The sequence below is a fragment of the Xenopus tropicalis genome, chromosome 1 (genome assembly GCF_000004195.4).
Source record: "Xenopus tropicalis strain Nigerian chromosome 1, UCB_Xtro_10.0, whole genome shotgun sequence".
Lineage (NCBI taxonomy): Eukaryota > Metazoa > Chordata > Amphibia > Anura > Pipidae > Xenopus > Xenopus tropicalis.
In genome coordinates, this window is record NC_030677.2 from 16,674,985 (window position 1) to 16,698,040 (window position 23,056).

At 43.1% G+C, this 23,056-nt stretch overlaps 1 protein-coding gene and 2 long non-coding RNA genes across 3 annotated transcripts; all 3 read right to left on the reverse strand.

Moving 5' to 3' along the window:
- Positions 1–399: 399 nt before the first annotated feature.
- On the reverse strand, positions 400–2,543 carry LOC116408280. Its single transcript, XR_004220839.1, has 3 exons — positions 2,466–2,543; positions 1,177–1,221; positions 400–439 (listed from the first exon to the last, which is right to left on the reverse strand). It is a non-coding gene; the product is annotated as an uncharacterized LOC116408280 (long non-coding RNA).
- A 5,101-nt stretch (positions 2,544–7,644) lies between these two features.
- Positions 7,645–10,417, reverse strand: LOC116408281. Its single transcript, XR_004220840.1, has 3 exons — positions 9,578–10,417; positions 8,786–8,885; positions 7,645–7,660 (listed from the first exon to the last, which is right to left on the reverse strand). It is a non-coding gene; the product is annotated as an uncharacterized LOC116408281 (long non-coding RNA).
- Positions 10,418–13,432: 3,015 nt separating this feature from the next.
- LOC116411663 (Alstrom syndrome protein 1 homolog) lies at positions 13,433–20,519 on the reverse strand. The gene is made up of 9 exons (XM_031904422.1): positions 20,486–20,519; positions 19,877–20,007; positions 18,243–19,596; positions 17,897–18,013; positions 17,576–17,746; positions 16,762–16,856; positions 15,369–16,037; positions 15,024–15,132; positions 13,433–13,611 (listed from the first exon to the last, which is right to left on the reverse strand). Exons 1-9 carry the CDS (start codon positions 20,517–20,519, stop codon positions 13,433–13,435), a joined length of 2,859 nt encoding a protein of 952 aa, XP_031760282.1.
- Between the last annotated feature and the right edge of the window lie 2,537 nt (positions 20,520–23,056).

Here is a 23,056-nt window from a genome sequence, read left to right on the forward strand (position 1 = left end):
GAGATAAAAGTCAAGTTATCAAATCAAGTCAGCATTTTAGAAAGGGAAAATAGATCATATGTTATATTAAGGGACTGGTGTTTTATTATTGAATTATTTGATACTCACTTGGCAAGCAAAGTTGCCAGATCCAACAGATGGTTCCTGGTTAAGAGAGAAAAATTGATCAGAGCCATGGATATCTACTAAACTGGGGGGGGGGGGCAGTGCTATAACTATTGTATGCACAGATCCATATGTGGATGGAAATAACATTTATATCACAAGTTATATGGGTATGGGTTCATTGGCTATAGTTAGTTGGTAAAGTTAGTTGGTAAATTCTGTTAAAGTGAACACAACATTTAGGAAGAAGCGAATAACATAAGGAATCTATGATACCATCTCCTTTACTGCTTACCAGGCAGAACGGTGACTTGGGCTCTTCCGTGGGCTCCTCCTGTGAGTGAAAAAAGTTGATGTTACTTTATGGGATAGAAGGCCTATTATCCAATGCAAGTTATCGCTAAAGGTGAATGTTTAGTCTCACAAAAAGATGCTTTTGATGAGATATAATTAATATGTATAAATAAATGTAGGGTCGATATAGGGATTCATTGTGATAATAATGCAAAGACTAAAGGCCTCCTTTGCGAGGAGTATATTTCAACCCCAGGGCCAAACGATCGATTTAGCTTTAATTCCCCCGATATCGCCCACCCGTAGGTGGGGATTTTGGGAGAAGATCCGCTCGCTTGGCGACATCGCGGATCATAAGCTGTATGGGGACCTTTAGTAGGTACTAAACATCAACAGTTTGTAACAATAAAATCAATAAATCACTGTATTATATGGGTCATCTATGGAGCTGGCAATGGATGATTCTGCAGCTGAATTTCAATATTAAATGGTTTTAAAAGTGAGGAAAGTGACCATTGTTATCAATCAGTGAATAAATGTTTACAAATGTTTATTATTCAAAGGAGAAACAATAGGGGAATGTGGCCAACTGGGAATACATTGACTTAATCCAGTTTGTTTAGTTCGGATTAATATGAATTCAGTTTGTATATAGTGCAACCTCATCCAGGTTATTGTGCGTAGAAATCTATAGGCAAGGAAATAACACGGCTTTGATAACGCAAATAGGTAGGAAAATGGTGTTTAGGAAATGAAGTTGCTCAGTTCTCTGCTTACCACGACAGATTCAATGATGTTACAATCTGTTTGATCTCGTTTTCTCTGTAGTGAAGAAGAAAAAAAGGTTTAATCACATAAAATAAATGCACAAATATGAAAACTATAATTTAAAAGAAAGCCTAAGTCACTTGGGGGTGCCAAAATGTTAGGTACCCATAACTTATGTCTGCTAAAATTCATTGAAATATTAAATAAACCCAATAGGACTGTTCTGCCCCAATAAGGGGTAATTATATCTTAGTTGGGATCAAGTACAGGTACTGTTTTATTATTACAGAGAAAAGGGAATCATTTAACCATTAAATAAACCCAATAGGGCTGTTCTGCCCCCAATAAGGGGTAATTATATCTTAGTTGGGATCAAGTACAGGTACTGTTTTATTATTACAGAGAAAAGGGAATCATTTAACCATTAAATAAACCCAATAGGGCTGTTCTGCCCCAATAAGGGGTAATTATATCTTAGTTGGGATCAAGTACAGGTACTGTTTTATTATTACAGAGAAAAGGGAATCATTTAACCATTAAATAAACCCAATAGGGCTGTTCTGCCCCAATAAGGGGTAATTATATCTTAGTTCGGATCAAGTACAGGTACTGTTTTATTATTACAGAGAAAAGGGAATCATTTAACCATTAAATAAACCCAATAGGGTTGTTCTGCCCCCAATAAGGGGTAATTATATCTTAGTTGGGATCAAGTACAGGTACTGTTTTATTATTACAGAGAAAAGGGAATCATTTAACCATTAAATAAACCCAATAGGGCTGTTCTGCCCCCAATAAGGGGTAATTATATCTTAGTTGGGATCAAGTACAGGTACTGTTTAATTATTACAGAGAAAAAGGAAATCAGTTTTAAAATTCTGAATTATTTGATTAAAATGGAGTCTATGGGAGACAGGCTTTCCGTAATTCAGAGCTTTCTAGATAATGGGTTTCTGGATAAGGGTTTCTATACCTGTACATTGCCAGTACATTTGCAAGATCATGTGGAAGTCATTGGGAGCTGTCATAGTGAAAAATTTCTACTATTTAGTCAATTAAAGCTTTTCGAGTCTTCATATATTTTTTGAGCTTTGCGACCCGTTAAAAAATGTTAAAATTACGAATTTTAGGTATTCATGGTTTTTCAATCTTTGATGGCACAAATTGACTTTTCAGTACATATATACAGTCTATCAGGTGTTTAGAGATCATCGAGTCGGAGCACAAGTTTGTCTCTCCGTGAACTTTCCCACAGAATGAAATATATGACGTTACAGTAGAAAGAATGAAACCCTTACCTTGCCGAAGCAAGAGAAACACGATCGAAATCGTTTCACAAATTTTCGAAATTTGCTCATCGCTCAGAATTCTCTCTATGGAGGCAAAAAGGAAAACATCATTTTAGTCATTCCCAGTACTGTGCTCTATGTACAATTCCTGCTTATAATATATGTAAGAACATGGGGGAGCCCTACACTAATGGGGTACCTTGCCCCCGTGCTGGGAAAGAAGTAGAAAAATCATCAAACACAACATTTTATTTTTGGCCGCAGTTTTGTTTAAAAAAAAAAATTGCCCATAGGGGAATTTCGCAGCAACTCCATGCTTGGGGAAAAATTTCGCTCATTGCTACTTGAGAATATTCTTCTTAACAAATCATCAGAATTTATTATTATTATTATTATTAAAGCAAAAATCCACAAAAGTTGCCAAAAAAAACCTCTCAGGAAATGAAAGCTTGTGAGATTCAATAGAAGTCAATAGGAATTATCTCTAAAAGCTTCTTTTCTCAGTTCTTTAAAACAATTAAGATTTTTTGTGTGACTCTCGCTGGTGTGTGGCTTTTGTGTGCGAAAAAAATGCATGCAGAAACATTTTGGAATTTTCTTAAATAATCCACTATTTGAAAAAGAAACCCAAAAATTACATTGCATAGGTTTTGTCAAATTTATTTGTTGCGTGTTTTCCCCAGTAAATATGTAATTGAATAATTAAATGTATTTTAGTATTATTATTATTATTATTAACATTTATTTATAAAGCGCCAACATATCCCGCAGCGCTGTACAATAAGTGGGTTTCATACATTGGACATACAGAGTAACATATAAAGCAATCAGTAACCGATACAAGAGGTGAAGAGAGCCCTGCCCAAAAGAGCTTACAATCTACAAGGAGAAAGGGTTGGGACACAAGGTGTGGGAACTACATGTATCCATATAAAATAAGCATAGGGAATGTGCGGCGATTGTAGGTACATCATATGAGCATAGGAAATGCTGCCATTACAGTATTCGTATCAAATCAGCACAGAGAATGCCCCACGATCAAATAAATAAAATATAAGCATAGGAAATGGCACCATTTTTGTAGGAAGGAACAAGTACAACATCCCCTTTATACATCTCTGTTGTTATTATCATCCCAACATATTCACAGCATCACTGCAGTCTCTAAGGCCACACAGTTCCTATTCTAAAATTATGATTTTTACTCATGTTTTCATCTGAACCAAAAGAGCTCTACTCACCTCAGTCGCCTGATAAAGACTGAGACAGTTGGGCTGCTGCTGTAACGGTCACTGTGAGATTGTATTGTGACATCAAAGGGATTTAACGGTCACCGTGAGACTCACATGATTGCTGGGGAGATTTGAAAGTAAACAAGTTGAAGTGGAAAATGCCGTTTTGTTGCCATGACGAGTGTGTCGGTTACCCATTCTCAGTATAGGGAATGATACCACTGGAGCACGTATCATATCTTTGCCCAAGGAACACTGACAGTATTGTACAAATGATATATTAATAAAGAGATTACTGGAATGCGACATTTTGAGCTCAATGTGTTTGCCCATGGCAGTATCCCTTTAGCCAAAGCCTGACAGACTGGAAAGCAGACTAGCAATACATCACATACACAGAGAACTAAGTAAAAAAACAGATTTGTTTTTCCAAGTGAACTTAGGAGCGGAGATGTCGGGTGTAAAATTGAAATTATGCCTTTGCTAAAATAATGTGCCAAAAGTATGATATAGCAAATACTCCGAGTAATTACACCAGTGTGTTTCCTCCATATAGTAACACTGGGGAAATGACACTGGTGGAATTAATGACATCTAGCGGGATATTAGTATAGATTATATCATGCAGCTAATAAGGTGCTAAACTGGCCGCTGCATCATTATACTGTACTTATGTATGCAGCGCTGTACAGCAGAATACATTAATACAAACAGGGGGTTATCAAGATAATAATAGATAAATACAAAGTATAACAATAAATACAAATAAATACAAAATACAGTTGCAATAAGTTAAGAGTCAAAGACACAAGAGGATGGAGGTCCCTGCCCCGTAGAGCTTAAGTAGCGCTTTATAAATAAAGATATACATACATACTGGCAGGTTGTCAGCCTAGATATGGACAAATTACTTTTGGTAAGAAATGGCAATGGTGCACATAATAAACTGGTGTATTTTTTCACTAGCAGAATAAATCCTGGCAAAAAGCCACAAATGTTTTCCAGTGCATAGTTATTACACAGATTAATGCAGACAATTGTATACCCAAGGAACACACAGGGGTCATTTATTTACACACATGCAGTGCCATTTTGGATTGCAAAATACAGGTATGGGATCCCTTATCCGGAAACCCGTTTTCCAGAAAGCTCTGAATTACGGAAAGCCTGTCTCCCATAGACTCCATCAAATAATTCAGAATTTTAAAACTGATTTCCTTTTTCTCTGTAGTAATAAAACAGTACCTGTACTTGATCCCAACTAAGATATAATTACCCCTTATTGGGGGCAGAAAAGCCCTATTGGGTTTATTTAATGGTTAAATGATTCCCTTTTCTCTGTAATAATAAAACAGTACCTGTACTTGATCCCAACTAAGATATAATTACCCCTTATTGGGGCAGAACAGCCCTATTGGGTTTATTTAATGGTTAAATGATTCCCTTTTCTCTGTAATAATAAAACAGTACCTGTACTTGATCCCAACTAAGATATAATTACCCCTTATTGGGGGCAGAACAGCCCTATTGGGTTTATTTAATGGTTAAATGATTCCCTTTTCTCTGTAATAATAAAACAGCACCTGTACTTGATCCCAACTAAGATATAATTACCCCTTATTGGGGGCAGAACAGCCCTATTGGGTTTATTTAATGGTTAAATGATTCCCTTTTCTCTGTAATAATAAAACAGTACCTGTACTTGATCCCAACTAAGATATAATTACCCCTTATTGGGGGCAGAACAGCCCTATTGGGTTTATTTCATGGTTAAATGATTCCCTTTTCTCTGTAATAATAAAACAGTACCTGTACTTGATCCCAACTAAGATATACAGTGGAGGAAATAATTATTTGACCCCTCACTGATTTTGTAAGTTTGTCCAATGACAAAGAAATGAAAAGTCTCAGAACAGTATCATTTCAATGGTAGGTTTATTTTAACAGTGGCAGATAGCACATCAAAAGGAAAATCGAAAAAATAACTTTAAATAAAAGATAGCAACTGATTTGCATTTCATTGAGTGAAATAAGTTTTTGAACCCCTACCAACCATTAAGAGTTCTGGCTCCCACAGAGTGGTTAGACACTTCTACTCAATTAGTCAACCTCATTAAGGACACCTGTCTTAACTAGTCACCTGTATAAAAGACACCTGTCCACAGAATCAATCAATCAAGCAGACTCCAAACTCTCCAACATGGGAAAGACCAAAGAGCTGTCCAAGGATGTCAGAGACAAAATTGTAGACCTGCACAAGGCTGGAATGGGCTACAAAACCATTAGCAAGAAGCTGGGAGAGAAGGTGACAACTGTTGGTGCGATTGTTCGAAAATGGAAGGAGCACAAAATGACCATCAATCGACCTCGCTCTGGGGCTCCACGCAAGATCTCACCTCGTGGGGTGTCAATGATTCTGAGAAAGGTGAAAAAGCATCCTAGAACTACACGGGAGGAGTTAGTTAATGACCTCAAATTAGCAGGGACCACAGTCACCAAGAAAACCATTGGAAACACATTACACCACAATGGATTAAAATCCTGCAGGGCTCGCAAGGTCCCCCTGCTCAAGAAGGCACATGTGCAGGCCCATCTGAAGTTTGCCAATGAACACCTGAATGATTCTGTGAGTGACTGGGAGAAGGTGCTGTGGTCTGATGAGACCAAAATAGAGCTCTTTGGCATTAACTCAACTCGCTGTGTTTGGAGGAAGAAAAATGCTGCCTATGACCCCCAAAACACCGTCCCCACCGTCAAGCATGGGGGTGGAAACATTTTGCTTTGGGGGTGTTTTTCTGCTAAGGGCACAGGACAACTTATTCGCATTAACGGGAAAATGGACGGAGCCATGTATCGTGAAATCCTGAACGACAACCTCCTTCCCTCTGCCAGGAAACTGAAAATGGGTCGTGGATGGGTGTTCCAGCACGACAATGACCCAAAACATACAGCAAAGGCAACAAAGGAGTGGCTCAAGAAGAAGCACATTAAGGTCATGGAGTGGCCTAGTCAGTCTCCGGACCTTAATCCAATAGAAAACCTATGGAGGGAGCTCAAGCTCAGAGTTGCACAGAGACAGCCTCGAAACCTTAGGGATTTAGAGATGATCTGCAAAGAGGAGTGGACCAACATTCCTCCTAAAATGTGCGCAAACTTGGTCATCAATTACAAGAAACGTTTGACCTCTGTGCTTGCAAACAAGGGTTTTTCCACTAAGTATTAAGTCTTTTTTTGTTAGAGGGTTCAAAAACTTATTTCACTCAATGAAATGCAAATCAGTTGCTATCTTTTATTTAAAGTTATTTTTTCAATTTTCCTTTTGATGTGCTATCTGCCACTGTTAAACCTACCATTGAAATGATACTGTTCTGAGACTTTTCATTTCTTTGTCATTGGACAAACTTACAAAATCAGTGAGGGGTCAAATAATTATTTCCTCCACTGTAATTACCCCTTATTGGGGCAGAACAGCCCTATTGGGTTTATTTAATGGTTAAATGATTCCCTTTTCTCTGTAATAATAAAACAGTACCTGTACTTGATCCCAACTAAGATATAATTACCCCTTATTGGGGCAGAACAGCCCTATTGGGTTTATTTCATGGTTAAATGATTCCCTTTTCTCTGTAATAATAAAACAGTACCTGTACTTGATCCCAACTAAGATATAATTACCCCTTATTGGAGGCAGAACAGGAGGACCCTTCCTGTAGATCTCCCGCCCCCTATAAACTGCCATAGTTGTTAGTTTAACTGTAAGACAGAAAGGACTAATAATAGAAATAATAGAAACCATTAGTTTATTCAGCAAATCACATTATTATTATTATATCAGCCTAATTCTGTCGCTGCAGGTAGCTCATCACATGTATTTACACACAAACACACAGTGAGTACAACACAATAATAAACTGGATGGAAAATATATTCCATAAAACAAGAAAAATAGGCGCTTCCATGGTTTGTGACTTTCTGTAAAGTGAATATAAGAAAGGGATGAGGTGCCAAGAATCAAACTGCTTTACGCCAACCCATCGGTGCTTTATTGTTATAGAGGGGACCCAGTGAGAGAATGATATCTATCCTGTGAGCAGGCTGGGTGCCAGGCCGGGTACCCAGTGAGGGAATGATATCTATCCTGTGAGCAGGCTGGGTGCCAGGCCGGGTACCCAGTGAGGGAATGATATCTATCCTGTGAGCAGGCTGGGTGCCAGGCCGGGTACCCAGTGAGGGAATGATATCTATCCTGTGAGCAGGCTGGGTGCCAGGCCGGGTACCCAGCGAGGGAATGATATCTATCCTGTGAGCAGGCTGGGTGCCAGGCCGGGTACCCAGCGAGGGAATGATATCTATCCTGTGAGCAGGCTGGGTGCCAGGCCGGGTACCCAGCGAGGGAATGATATCTATCCTGTGAGCAGGCTGGGTGCCAGGCTGGGTACCCAGTGAGAGAATAATATCTATCCTGTGAGCAGGCTGGGTGCCAGGCCGGGTACCCAGCGAGGGAATGATATCTATCCTGTGAGCAGGCTGGGTACCCAGTGAGAGAATAATATCTATCCTGTGAGCAGGCTGGGTGCCAGGCCGGGTACCCAGTGAGGGAATGATATCTATCCTGTGAGCAGGCTGGGTGCCAGGCCGGGTACCCAGTGAGGGAATGATATCTATCCTGTGAGCAGGCTGGGTGCCAGGCCGGGTACCCAGTGAGGGAATGATATCTATCCTGTGAGCAGGCTGGGTGCCAGGCCGGGTACCCAGTGAGGGAATGATATCTATCCTGTGAGCAGGCTGGGTGCCAGGCCGGGTACCCAGTGAGGGAATGATATCTATCCTGTGAGCAGGCTGGGTGCCAGGCCGGGTACCCAGTGAGGGAATGATATCTATCCTGTGAGCAGGCTGGGTGCCAGGCCGGGTACCCAGTGAGGAAATGATATCTATCCTGTGAGCAGGCTGGGTGCCAGGCCGGGTACCCAGTGAGGGAATGATATCTATCCTGTGAGCAGGCTGGGTGCCAGGCCAGGGTATGATATCTAGCAAAGCACTGATAATATGGGAACATAAATACTGCAGCGCTTGGTGTATAAGATGCACAAAACAAACCTTCTGAAAGAGCTGAGCCTTCAGCCGATAGGATTCGTACTCCTGTCTCCTCTTCTCTGCCTCTCGTCTTTTCTTCACTTCTGGGAGCTGCTCATAAATCCTGGGAACAAACAGCAACAATAAGTCCCAGAATTACCCCCTCCAAGCCCAAGGAACATGGGTCTCTCAGCAGGCGAGGAATTACAGGAGTCGCAGCTGTACAGACGGACCCCATTACAGCCTTGCCTCAGAGCTCAGTACAATGCCAGCAGTACCTTGGGTTTAGTGAATCCTTATAAGATCCTAGGCCTGAACACTATGCAGCACCCTGGGCAGACTAAAGTCTTTTTGGAGAAGGTTTATTTTCTTTTCATTTCTTGGCAGGGCAGGCAGGAGGAGTGAGCAGGGCAGGCAGGAGGAGTGAGCAGGGCAGGCAGAAGGGGTGAGCAGGGCAGGCAGGAGGAGTGAGCAGGGCAGGCAGAAGGGGTGAGCAGGGCAGGCAGGAAGTGAGGGTGCAGGTGGGCAGGGCAGGCAGAAGGAGTGAGCAGGGCAGGCAGGAAGTGAGGGTGCAGGTGGGCAGGGCAAACAGGAAGTGAGGGTGCAGGTGGGCAGGGCAGGCAGGAAGTGAGGGTGCAGGTGGGCAGGGCAGGCAGGAAGTGAGGGTGCAGGCGGGCAGGGCAGGCAGAAGGGGTGAGCAGGGCAGGTGGGCAGGGCAGGCAGGAAGTGAGGGTGCAGGTGGGCAGGGCAGGCAGGAAGTGAGGGTGCAGGACAGCTGAGAGGCAGGAGATAAAATATAACTGGGGCTTAACTCACCTTTTGGAGTGCTGGACCATTTCTTTCTTAGAGATCATTCTGTTCTTCTGGTTTAACCTGTAGTCTAAAGAGAAAGCTCTGGTTCATATGGAGCAGCCACAGAGTGCAATAAGACGATAAACCAAACACAGCCATAAAACCACTTATGGCACCTAAATTACCTAAAATTCTTAAACTGTTGCTGATTGAGATGGCTTATATGAAGATAATGTAACACTGCTTAGTTACACACTCAAACACCCAGATAAGCAGAGTGTTCTAGAAAGGGAAACCCCTATATAAACAGAAACACAAATCCAACATCTGAATCCTCTGAGCAGCCCTGTTTCTATTCAGCCCTATGGCACACTGGTGGCTTGTTCCCAGAACCTCCCATGGAGCATTAAGAGCAAGAGTGTAACATATAAGAGGCCTATGGGTTGGCTGCAAGAGAAGAGCAATATGGCAGAGAGAGAACGTGAGCTGTACAGGCCACGAAACATACGTGTCTCGAGGTGGCTAAAGCACGGGCAGCTGTGCCCCAAATATATGAGCTGCGGGCAGTGGGAATAAAAAGAAATGGTGGAGTTATCACTTTCCTGCAAAAAACATGCAGTTATGAGACAGTCAGTGCAGTAAGGCAAGAAGAGTCAGTCACATTTGGTATCTGGGCTGTCTAACATTCAATTACTGTTAAACTACAAGTCAGTGAATGCTGGGAGTTGTAGTTCATTAACAGCTGGAAAGTGGATAAATTATGGGGGAAACAGGCAGCTATACAGAAGCAAACTGACACCTATTTACTCTCATTTTCTGTACCTGCTTCCCCCAGATGATCTTTCACATACAGTAGGGAGAATAAATAAGTGAATCCAAAGTTACCTGTTCAGGACTAACTCAGGTACAGAGCTCTTAATCTCTGCATATCCCTCTCCCGGACTGTTCTCTGCCCATGGTCAGATAGGGCAAGTCAATCCAAATTCCCCCCCCATTCAAAATAGCTCCTTGGGCAAGTGCTTACCTGCAGAGTAACTTTGACAATTGGCTTCAGTGCCTTGTTCTCAGGGGGATCCAAGTGGGATCTATTTAGCTGGTTACATAGTTACATAGGGTTGAAAAAAGACCAGTGTCCATCAAGTTCAACCCATCCAAGTAAACCCAGCACACCTAACCCACACCTACCAATCTATACACTCACATACATAAACTATAAATACAACCACTAGTACTAACTGTAGATATTAGTATCACAATAGCCTTGGATATTCTGATTGTTCAACAACTCATCCAGGCCCCTCTTATAGGCATTAACAGAATCTGCCATTACCCCATCACTAGGAAGGGCATTCCCCAACCTCACTGCCCTCCCCGTGAGGAACCCCCTACGCTGCTTCAAATGGAAGCTCCGTTCCTCTAATCTAAAGGGGTGACCTCTGGTGCGTTGATTGTTTTTATGGGAAAAAAGAACATCCCCCAACTGCCTATAATCCCCTCTAATGTACTTGTACAGAGTAATCATGTCCCCTCGCAAGCGCCTCTTTTCCAGAGAAAACAACCTCAACCCTGAAAGTCTAACCTCATAGTTTAACCCTTCCATCCCCTTAACCAGTTTAGTTGCAGTCTCTGCACTCTCTCCAGCTCATTAATATCCTTCTTAAGGACTGGAGCCCAAAACTGCCCCCCATACTCAAGGTGAGGCCTTACCAGGGACCTATAAAGGGGCAAAATTATGTTCTCATCCCTTGAGTCAATGCCCTTTTTTATACAAGACAGCACTTTATTTGCTTTAGTAGCCACAGAATGACACTGCCTGGCATTAGACAACTTGTTATCAACAAAAACCCCTAGATCCTTCTCCATTAAGGAAACCCCCAACACACTACCATTCAGTAGATAGTTTGCGTTTATATTATTTCTACCAAAATGCATAACTTTGCACTTATCAACATTGAACCTCATTTCCCAGTTTGCTGCCCAGTTATCTAATTTTGTCAAATCGCTCTGCAAAGCGGCAGCATCCTGCATGGAACTTATAGTTTTGCACAATTTTGTGTCATCAGCAAAAATAGAAACAGTACTCTCTATGCCCACCTCCAGGTCATTAATAAACAAGTTAAAAAGCAAAGGCCCAAGGACTGACCCCTGCGGTACTCCACTAACCACACTGGTCCAATTAGAAAATGTTCCATTTACCACCACTCTTTGTACCAGTTCTCTATCCAATTACAAATATTATGTTCTAGGCCAATATTCCTCAATTTGATCATTAACCTTCTGTGAGGTACTGTATCAAACGCTTTAGCAAAGTCCAAGTAGATGACATCAACTGCCATTCCAGCATCAAGGTTCCTGCTCACCTCCCCATAAAAGGCGACTAAATTAGTCTGGCAAGATCTGTTACGCATAAAACCATGCTGGCACAAACTAATAGTATTGTGAACTGCAATGTATTCAACTATCCTATCCCTTATTACCCCTTCCAGAAGCTTTCCTACTACTGATGTCAGACTAACAGGCCTATAGTTTTCAGGCTGAGAACGAGATCCCTTTTTAAATAATGGCACCACATTAGCAATCCGCCAGTCTCTCGGCACCATGGCAGACCTCAATGAATCCTGAAAAATTAAGTGAAGAGGCTTGGCAATCACAGCGCTCAGCTCATTTAATACCCTGGGATGAATCCCATCCGGCCCTGGACCTTTGTTTACCTTTACATGTTCAAGTCTCTTTTGAATTTCCTCCCGAGTGACCCATGCGCCAGTAGCTAAATTACTAGAACTGGGCATATTACAAGGGAAGCCTTCATTATCTGGCTCCTCAGATGTATAGACAGACGAAAAATAAGAGTTCAAAATTTCAGCTTTTTCCCCGTTCTCATCAACCAACGTACCCCCCCGTGATAATAAAGTTCCCACCCCTTCTTGCTTCATTTTTTTATTATTCACATAATTAAAAAATAATTTTGGATTCTTTTTACTCCTAGCTGCAATATCCCTTTCCATCTCTATTTTAGCTTGCCTGATAGCTTTTTTGCTGCTTTATTTGCTTCCTTGTACCTGATGAAAGTTTCTGCTGTCCCAGCTAACTTGAATGCCCTAAAAGCACGTTTTTTCTTACCAACTTCGACAATAACTATTTTATTCAGCCATAAAGGTTTTGCTTTGCAATGCCTCTCCTTGCTTACAAGGGGGATATACTGTTGTGTATACCTACAAAGCAATGTTTTAAAGATGTTCCATTTTCCTTCTGTGTCTAACCCCATGAAAAGCCTTTCCCAGTTGACACATTGCAGAGATGCCCTTATACTGGCAAAGTCTGCACGTCTAAAATTGAGCGTTTTAGTTACTCCCTTATAGCGCTGTCTCTGTAGCATTATCTCAAAGGAGACCATGTTGTGATCACTGTTCCCCAAATGCTCACCCACACAAATGTTAGAGATAAGTTCATTATTATTAGATATCACCAGGTCCAAAATAGAGTCATTCCTAGTGGGTTCTTGAACCGCCTGAAATAAAAAGTTGTCATTTAGCATATTTACAAACCTACTAGCTTTTTCTGACTTAGCCACCCCATTACTCCAGTCAATGTCCGGATAATTAAAGTCCCCCATAATAACAACTTGACCCAATTTTGAAGCCTCCTCCATTTGCAACAATAGCTGGGCCTCATCCCCCTCATCTATACGGGGTGGTTTATAACATACACCAATGATCATTTTCTTTGGGACCTTCAGCCCTACTGAAATTTCTACCCAAAGAGATTCGACGTTTTCATTGGTAATGTCTTTATTACATGGCTTTAAATCTGACTTTACGTAAAGACAAACCCCTCCACCCTTTTTAATCACTCTGTCCCTCCTAAAAAGCGTATAACCATTTAAATTCGCAGCTGGTCACGGACTTCCTCCACGTTCTTCTCTCGCAGGGGTTCCCTCCAAGGCTTTGTATTGGTCAGAGGCTCGTACCAACTTACACTGGGGCCTTTCTTCATGCCAGACCTATTCTCCTTTCTTGAGTCCGATTTCAAGTCCTCAGTTGGAACAAACCAACTCAGCCCTGCAGGAAGGTGCATGTGTAAAAAGTCACCATGTAGGACTACTTCTTCCCCCTCATAGAGTGACCCAACAAATCCTCTACCCTAACAAATATGGGGAACTAATGTATCCCTGTGCATCCTATAGTTCTATTACAAAGAACTGCGTTGATATAACAGCAGTAGTATATCTTACAAGGGGATTGTAAATGTAACAGCCACGTGCAATTTCTGCGTAACCGACACATAGTAAAGAATGACTCCAAGGATTCCCATCAAACCTCCTGTCTGTACCATTACCACCTTGTAATGGGCTGTACATATAAATAGCACTATATGAAGATCTACATGGATATCAAATCGTCATATAATATGTCGCCACCAGAGGGCACTGTTTAATAGTCTGGGCTTCAATTAATAAATACACCCATACAAAGCAAACCAAATTCCACCTGCAGAGTAACCTGAATGTATACTGTATGAATATAGAATATTTTACCCTCTCTGGTTCAAGAATTGCCCGCTTTTAAGCAACTTTTTATGCCATCAAGGAATAAATCTCCTCAATGAAAGGATGCATGGGGAGGAGATAGAGGGGGATAAAACCACATTATCATCATATTACAAACCTGAGGTAAAAAGCAACTAACCTTGTGCTGCGACCTGCTTGCTCCTCCCACCTCGCTGAGTAAAGACACTGCTGTCCTAGAAGCGCTCTTCCTTCTGTCCGTGCCCCTGGGTAAGAGGTTTATGGGGGTCTCCTCTTGGCGAAGGAAAAACTGTGCCAACATCCCATGTGTTTTTCTTAGTAGCACTATTTACTATTTCCAGATTTCCTGCAGGAATAACAAACAAAATGGCTGCTGATCATTACAGAATTGGTGCAAACAGGGGACAAGAATCTAATTTCTTTCATTCTCTGTTATATAGGCTTAAAGGGTGCTCATCTTGAACTGAGACCATTTGCAATTGGTTTTAAATGTATTACTTTTTCTCCAGTTTGGAATTTCATCGGCTATCTGGTTGCTAAGGTCTTGTTTACCTTAGCAACCAGGCAGTCGTTTAAATGAGAGACTGGAATATGAATAGGAGGGGGTCAAAATAGAAAGATAAAAAATAAGTAAAAATAATAAGGTCATAGAGCAATAGTTTTTTAGCTTCCGGGGTTATTGCCCCCCCCCCCCCTTTGGAAAGCTGGAAAAATTTAGAAGAGGAAGGGAAATAATTTTCAAACTATAACTAAATTATTTAATCAGGATCAACTGCAAAGTTGCTAGGAATTGGACATTCTATAAAATATTACGGTACACATTATCTGATCTGCAAACTATGGCTGGCAGGAAAAATATGGCTGCAGTCAGAGTCAGGAGAGTGGCATTTCAGTGGGAGAAAGGAAGTGAATGGGAAACTGAGTGGCGCGGGGAAGGGAACCCACCTGCCTGAACACCTTTGTTTAAGTACTTGTTGCTCCTTTTGCTTTTGAGGGCTGGTCTTGGTTGCCAAGAGCTGTCAGACGTGGAGGCAGAAGATATGGATTCTGGGGTCTTCATTAAAGATAAAAAAAAAATAAGAAACATAATGAGTAATCCCCATTTAGTGGCATGACAGCAAGGGTCCAGTTCAGCATAACCAGGCTATGTGAGGAGATAAAAAGGCTACGCAACATAATATACATAATGTAAACTACAGCACACATACTTGGACAGTTCTTACGGAATAATGCAACTATAAATCCCAGTATCAAGAGTCAGAACTAACAGGAATAAAATGGAGTCTTTACCTTATTTAAGCTTCTGTGAAGTCCCCCCGTGTCTATTCTGGCGGCAGGGTTCCTGCTGGGCTTGCCTGTGCTTTCTTCCGAGCGTCTCTTCTGAAGGTCGATGGCGCTGTACAAGCGGGAGAGCCGGGACGATGGACAGACCCTTTCAGGACCGAAGGCGTTAATAAGGCGTATGGTGTCTATGGTAGAAACAGAGCTGGATACCGTCTTTAGAGTGGAGCTGGATTCTGATGTCTGTGTAGTCACCTCGCTGCCTGTTTGTGTAGCCGTTCCTGTTTCAGAGGGGGCGCTGTCTGATTTGGCGCTTTGGAGCAGTGGGTACAAGTCTGAGCCTACAGAGCTCTCATCAGCATGACTAGTAATGTCTATCTCATCTAGCGAATATCTGCCCCCTACATGAAGGCCTGTTCCTGAGAGCTTCTTGTCATACCATCTTTCTCCTTTATTGCCACTGCCCTCCCAGCTTCTCTCTTTCACATGGTTCTTGCTTTGCTCTAGGTCAGCAAGTGGTTCGTCCTTTGCCGAGAGTGGTGAGTGGGAAGAGGAATTGTGAAGGAGCCTGGCTAGGCGATCTAGCCTCTCCACCAGTGAAAGCTCATGATTGCTCTTGGATTCCGACTGCTGAAGCTTTTTCCTATTTGTATAACGAGCCCATAGATCATCCAGACTCTGTTGGGACAAAACACAGAAAGAAATCGCCAGCGTTCGGTCTAACCCACGCTGTAGTGTTGACCAGCTGCTAGAAACACACTATTGTACCAGCGCTCGGTCTTACCAACAATCTGGAGTTGACCAGCTGCTATAAATGATAAAAAGCCATTACTTATACACAAAGAGAAAGAAAGTTTGCCAGCACTTAGTTTGCCTTTAAAAATAATTTTTACAAAAAATGAGGTGTTAGTACCACACTTTGGCCAAAATATGTAAGCTCACGTGCCACGTCAAGGCCCCTCATTATACGTGAGTCCTACACTGTCTAATGACTTTGAGTCTGTGATGCAAATAAAATAAAGTTCCCCAGAAAGCAATGTGACTGAGTATTAAGACCTATTGCACCTACCTTTAGCTCAGAAAGGCTCTAGTGGGAAAGCAGGGAGCTTTTAAGCCCCAGCTCATTAGCACACACATGAAAGTGATTCATTGGTTTAAAGGCTACATAGCAGCGAGAAGCAAAATTTGGCTACAATTTGTACACAAAACACAGAAAGAAATTGCCAGCGCTCGGTCTAACCCACGCTGTAGTGTTGACCAGCTGATAGAAAAACACTATTGTGCCAGCGCTGTTGGGAGACAGAGCTCTGATCCAGAGTGGCCTGGGACTTGTGCAACCGCTTATGGCCATCAGACTCCCGAGTCACAGACATGTAGCGGCCATTGGTATAGGAATTCTCACCGTTTCTTCCATTGGTGACAGACCTGCCACCAAGTGAAGTTGGAGAGACCTTTCCAGGCAGTGGGCTACTCCCAGTGACTTTAAGGCTGGGAGAACTTTTTGAAAAAGGAAAAGAAATAGTTTTAGCATTTCTTAGCAAAGAACCTTCAGCTGGACTGTTCCACCTCAGGCTGGGGCTGCCATCACGTCGCTGGTCCCTGTTGAAATCTATTTCTGGCGTTAAGGGGAAGAATTCATTATCCTCAGTGTGGCTGGAGAGAAGGGAAGGCCTTTCCCTCTGATTATCTAATCTGGAATCGCGTTCATATTGAAAGTTTCCTTGTGTAAGAGCAGTACGGGGAGCTTTAGTAAAATACAAGACACTGTTAGTAACAGGTTCAGACTTGGAGTCAAAATAGGCCCAATAAATAGTGAGTGTCTATGGCATCTTACAGCAGCCCCTCTGGCATTTGCCAAAACCCACAGATTGCCAGTCTCGGCCTGGTTATGAACCATACACAATTAATACAAGATGCACAGTTCAGCTTTGCATGGGATAAAATCTAGGAATCTACGTTCTGAGGAACATCATTGGATCTCTTATGTGTAGTTACCCAGGCACAGAGTTTAGGTAAGACTTTTTCAGAGGAAATAGAAATCAAGTACCAATACTGAGGCACATTATGTACCTTACACAAGGCACAAAACCTTTGATAAGAGAAGAGCCAGTAAAGAGAGGTGGTATTAAATGCTACAGACTTTGCAAATATCTAAGAGAACCCAGAGCCATTGGAGCCCAGAAACAGTACAACCTGTGTAAGAAGGTTCTGCTCACCTGAGGCATTTCCTTTATGTGGTGCTGTGCTTGCTTCCCAGGCCAGCTTGGGGCTGGAGCCTTTGCTGTATATGCCTTCTTTATGCCGGACCAGTGCCGAATCGGATAGGCTATCCATGCCAGAGCCCAGCACTTCCACTGGAAATTTGGGTGAAACTGCATCATTGGAGCCTTATGATAAAGACGAAGTGGAGACTGTTGCAGGAATACAGACTGTATGGGCAGCCCACTATGTTTACTCATAGGGAAAACTATTAAACATTCATTTTATATTCTATCATTAGCTACAAAACAGTAGGCGGAAGTTTTATCCAGACTAACCTGTGTGGGAGCTCTCTATGGTACTGACAGGAGAGATCCTGGATAACCCATCAGTGTAGGGAACATAGAACAACTCAGGGCTCCCATGAGGTCTGTATGGCACGAGCAAAGGTTGATCTACAACAAAAAGAATGAGGCACAATCTTTCAAAAATTCTCGTCAACTTCATATGGTAAGTCATATTTATAAATATATTACAATAAAAATATGATGGGATAGGACGGTATAAATAAGTAATATGCAGAGAAGAAATGTGCAAATACTAATCTATACCTCAGGAAAAGAATGGTTTCTGTCAGTCGGGACGTGCAATAAATTTACAATGTAACTGCACAATAAGACTTACCAGTGGCTGGGGAGAGTCGGGCATGGTATAAAGGCTGCCTCTCTGGAGTGGTGTTGGCTGTTACATCTGGAGACCTGGATATTATATCCTTTTCTCTACTGTCAATAAATATCTCAGCAGAGAAGGTTGTTTTGGCTGTGCTCTCCGTGGTTATCTGTGTCGTTGCATCATGTAAGGGAATGCGGCCGAGCACCACAGATGCTGCACTCTCTGGCGTAGATAGGGAACTCACAGGTGGGCGAATGCCACTGTCACTTGGATTTGTGTGCAAATGGAGGGAAGATAATGTCAGTTTTTCATCAGCAAGATCTTGTTTTATTAATGCCCCCTCCTTCCCTGGCAAGTTTGCAGCACGTGATGGGGACAGATCAGGTTCCTGCAGCTTGGCCACATTATTAACACATGCAGAGCCACTCAGGAGCTTTGGGTCAAAGTCGAGTTTCTTGGAGTCCTCCTGTTTGGGGGAGATTTGAACATGAACACACGATATGGCTTTTCTAGCTGGAGAAGCAGCAGCAGCAGGGTGGCTGGCTGGCATACAGGGCTCTGTGCGATATGAACTGTGTTCTGAATGGAAGCTCTGATCTAAGCCAACGGTTAGAGGAACATCTTCATGGAAGTCAGGGTGGCTATAAGGAGTGATTTGTGGTGCCAGAGAGGTAATGCTGCCCTCATTATCAGTGCAAGTCAGGTTACATAGTGCAAAACTGTTGTGAGCATGAAGGCTGCATTCGGATGAATCAGGAGTGGGACTGTGTTGCCAATGTCGGTATTCAGTAGCCAGATGGGAGGCCGGAGTATCCTGAGGAGCCACTACAGGTGTGTCTGATACAGAAAGAGACTTAGCTGGTGCACTGAGGATCAGTTTGTTGGGATCAGACCCATCATGGCTGCGTGGCCGCACAGCGGGAGAAGTTTCTGCACGACACGTCCTTTCGGAACTGGAGGAAAGGGAAAGAGGAGAGCTGCGTTTGCGTGATGAAAAGGTAATGGATGTAACTGGCTTGGAGGATTCTCCACTCAGTGGTGGATAAGCAGGAGCCCCCTGTTGGCTCAGTTCCCTCTTTGTGCCGGAAGCTTCTCTGAAATCCAAATCTGTCAACTTCAATGTCTGGGGCACAAAGGCCTCTTCCAACAGGCGAGACTCCTCTTTCACGTAGGTGTGACCATTCTCTTTGTTGAATGTTTCTGCAGTTGTGAGAGGTGCCAACTGTTCCGGAGCTCTCTCGAGCAACTTAGGGTGCATTCTAGGACTGGACTGACCGAGGTCAGGTGACGGAGTCATGTGTAAACGAAAAGGTTCCGACTTCCTCCAGTGGTCAGACATCCTGTCAGCATTGGCACGGCATGGATTCTGCAGGTATAAACAGTATTCACTCACATTGGGAGAAAATAGGGGGAAAAAAAAAGAGATGTGGCCATTTCAAGTACATGGAGCGCCTAAAACGTTTGCTGCAGTCTAGTAAATGTAAATAGAACTAAAATTGTAAATGTTTTGGCTACAGAATGAATGAAAGGGCTACTGACCTAGGAGAAAAAAGGTTGTCAGTGTTAGCAGTTATTCAGGTAATTTGGTATGTGTAAAGGTGGCTGAGACCTGAGGAAGATGGCTGTGTTCCTCCTGTAACACTTACCTGTCCCAGCTGTGACTCCTTTGCCCCCTCTATTAACTCTCTCTTAATCTCTTCTATTCGTCTCCTGTCCTCATCATTTAGAATTGTCTCCGTAATGGAAGAACAATTGGCCAGTTTCAGCTGCAAGGAAGCTATGGATACAGAGAAAAAAATGGATTAGGACAAATGCAAGGAATAACACATGCAAAAAAGCCACCTGTGTTCTGAATCCTTTTCTAACACTGCTGCTCCCCCCCCCCCCCCAAGTACACTGGGCACCTGAATAGGGTTTTGCAAAACAGACAACACTTGTTCTCAGAGAGACTTTTCTATAATTATACCATGGCAGCAGTGAAGGATAAAAAGAAATGAACAGAAGCCATTATATAGTGCTCAATGAACTTTAGTAATGCTTGGTGTAAACTCTCCTAGGTGTAATAGCCCCATTGCAGGCAAGAAAGGGATTGTATCCACAAAAACCTCAAGTGACTTGGTTTATTGGATAGGTCCCCACTGGGAACCTCCCAATCAGCTCAAGGTACAGAACTCTGACTTTAATTGGGCTGCTCATTCCCACTGCTAGGGTAAGGGGCTTGGTCCCAAACTAAGAAGCCAGACAGGGAACATTACTGGTCTTTGGAGAGCAGGCACATAAGGTGGCCATACACGTAAAGATAAGATCCGCTCGTTTGGCGAGGTTGCCAAGCGAGCGGATCTTCTCCCAATATCCCCACCTACTTGTGGCCGATATCGGGCAAATGTGGGCCAGACGATCAAATTCTAACGGCGGCAAAGGCACAGTCGGTTCAGGGACCACATCAACGAGCCGACGTGGCCCCCCTCTCAAACAGCTTCTCTTGTTTAAACTGTGGAATGGGTTGGTTTTGGCCTTCTAATTCTTTTTCCAAATCTGTGCTATCTTTAAATTTGTCAGTGCTGGCTAGAGAATCATCCCAACCCACTTTTACTGGGGAATCTTTCATTTGCAAGTTGTCATACGTTAGGCTGCTGCTTAGAGAGGCATCCCATGATATCTCTGGCAATTGACCGTCTCCCAGGCTGGTAAATCTGCTATTCCCAGCAGTAGGAGCTACGGAGTCACTGGTTTTCAGCCACATTGGTAAAGAAGAGCTAGAAATGTCTTTAACCCGAGAAGAGAATGAGTAGCCATGAGCTGACTCATCAAAACCGACAGTTTCAGCTTCTGCCAGCAGTTTGCGTATCTCCTTCAGAGTCTTTGAACCAACAAATACAAAAATAAGACTTGCAGTGAATTCCATTGTTCCACAACTGTCTAACCTTCATTATTACCTCCTAAACTACAGTCCCCTTACAAATGCAGGAAGGGAGCATTACTGACCAATTAAGAACAGTTAGAAAGGTTTGATGTCATTGGTGGCACATTTAGAAAAATAAAATATAATCATAATTAGTTTAGGTAAACACCATTAGCTCATAGCCTGTACAGAGAGATATCATAAAACTATGGCACATAGGGATTCCTCTGTACTAAGCACAATTCAGCAGGAACAGCCCCCTAAGTTTGCTCATAGCCTGAACAGAGAGATACCATAAAACTATGGCACATAGGGATTCCTCTGTACTAAGCACAATTCAGCAGGAACAGCCCCCTAAGTTTGCTCATAGCCTGTACAGAGAGATACCATAAAACTATGGCAGCATAGGGATTCCCCTGTACTAAGCACAATTCAGCAGGAACAGCCCCCTAAGTTTGCTCCTCATAGCCTGTACAGAGAGATACCATAAAACTATGGCAGCATAGGGATGTCCCTGTATTAAGCACAATTCAGCAGGAACAGCCCCCTAAGTTTGCTCATAGCCTGTACAGAGAGATACCATAAAACTATGGCACATAGGGATTCCCCTGTACTAAGCACAATTCAGCAGGAACAGCCCCCTAAGTTTGCTCATAGCCTGTACAGAGAGATACCATAAAACTATGGCACATAGGGATTCCCCTGTACTAAGCACAATTCAGCAGGAACAGCCCCCTAAGTTTGCTTCACGGTGAAGATGTTTCATACTCCCTTGCAGGTAACCATAGCTGTGTGCCAAACGCAGAGGCCTCTTTTCCAGACAACAACTTTATCCTCCATCTCACTGCTTTGGAAGATATCCAGCCTGGAGAGGTACGTTTAGCATTGAAGGACTCCTCCCCCCACCCCCCATTTTATGCTGTAGCGGAAATAATATGGTCGCTCTACGCCACACGTATAAAGACAAATATAGTATATTGCAGGATCCCCTCATTGGGGTATTTATCTCTATATCTGCCATATTCTGTTGTGCCCATATGTCCCCCTGTATGGCTTCTCTCCCTAGGAAATCTGCATTAGTTACCTAGACTGTTGCCAGAGGGACCGCAGCCGGCACAGCCGCCAAAAGATTCTCAGGTACCATAGTCTTATTATAGCGATGTATAGAGAGTCTGTGGAACCCGCCCCAATGTTTCTCTTTCTGCCCTGGGAGAACTACCTGTTCGTGTGTTCCTGCCCCAAGTGCCTAGCGCAAGCTGATGACCCCGACATCACGTCCGAGGAAGAAGAGGAGGAGGAGGATGACGCTGAGCTGGAAGGGGAAGCAGAGGATGCAGAGCTGGAGGATGAGATGACGGACGTGTGAAATGAGAACTTTGTCTCCGCCCCTTTCCATCATGTCCAATCACAGACCAAACTGTTCAACTCTCTTCCACTGCCATTTCTAGTCACTCACTTGAGCTGTTCCCAGTCGGAGCATTGTGATTGGTTGAGCCAGTTACCGGCGGAACACTCATTATCCGTCATTTGTTGTGTTGCACTTGGAATGTTTCATTTGCCCCAGCTTGTGGGGGGTGGACCTCCTACTTCTTTATGAGCCCCCATACTGTATGCCACGTGACCCCACTATGCTGGTCTGCATGTCACTGCCCAACCATATTCCTTATGTGCCGCATACCCACTGTAGCCGGGGGGCGCCGGTGGGGGTGCAGCAATAGGCAGCGCTTAGGATTTCTGTTTGCCCAGAATGATTTTTGCTTGATTTGTAGATCCCCCCAGCTTCCAGGTGTGTAATAGGCAACTAGATTCCTTATTTATATCATAGCCGCCTCTCTCAGCCCGGTGCCACCAACCTCAGTACCACACAGGCATGTTTCATCTCTGCACTGCCTGCTCCTCTCAGGAACAACACCCCAAGTCCGGC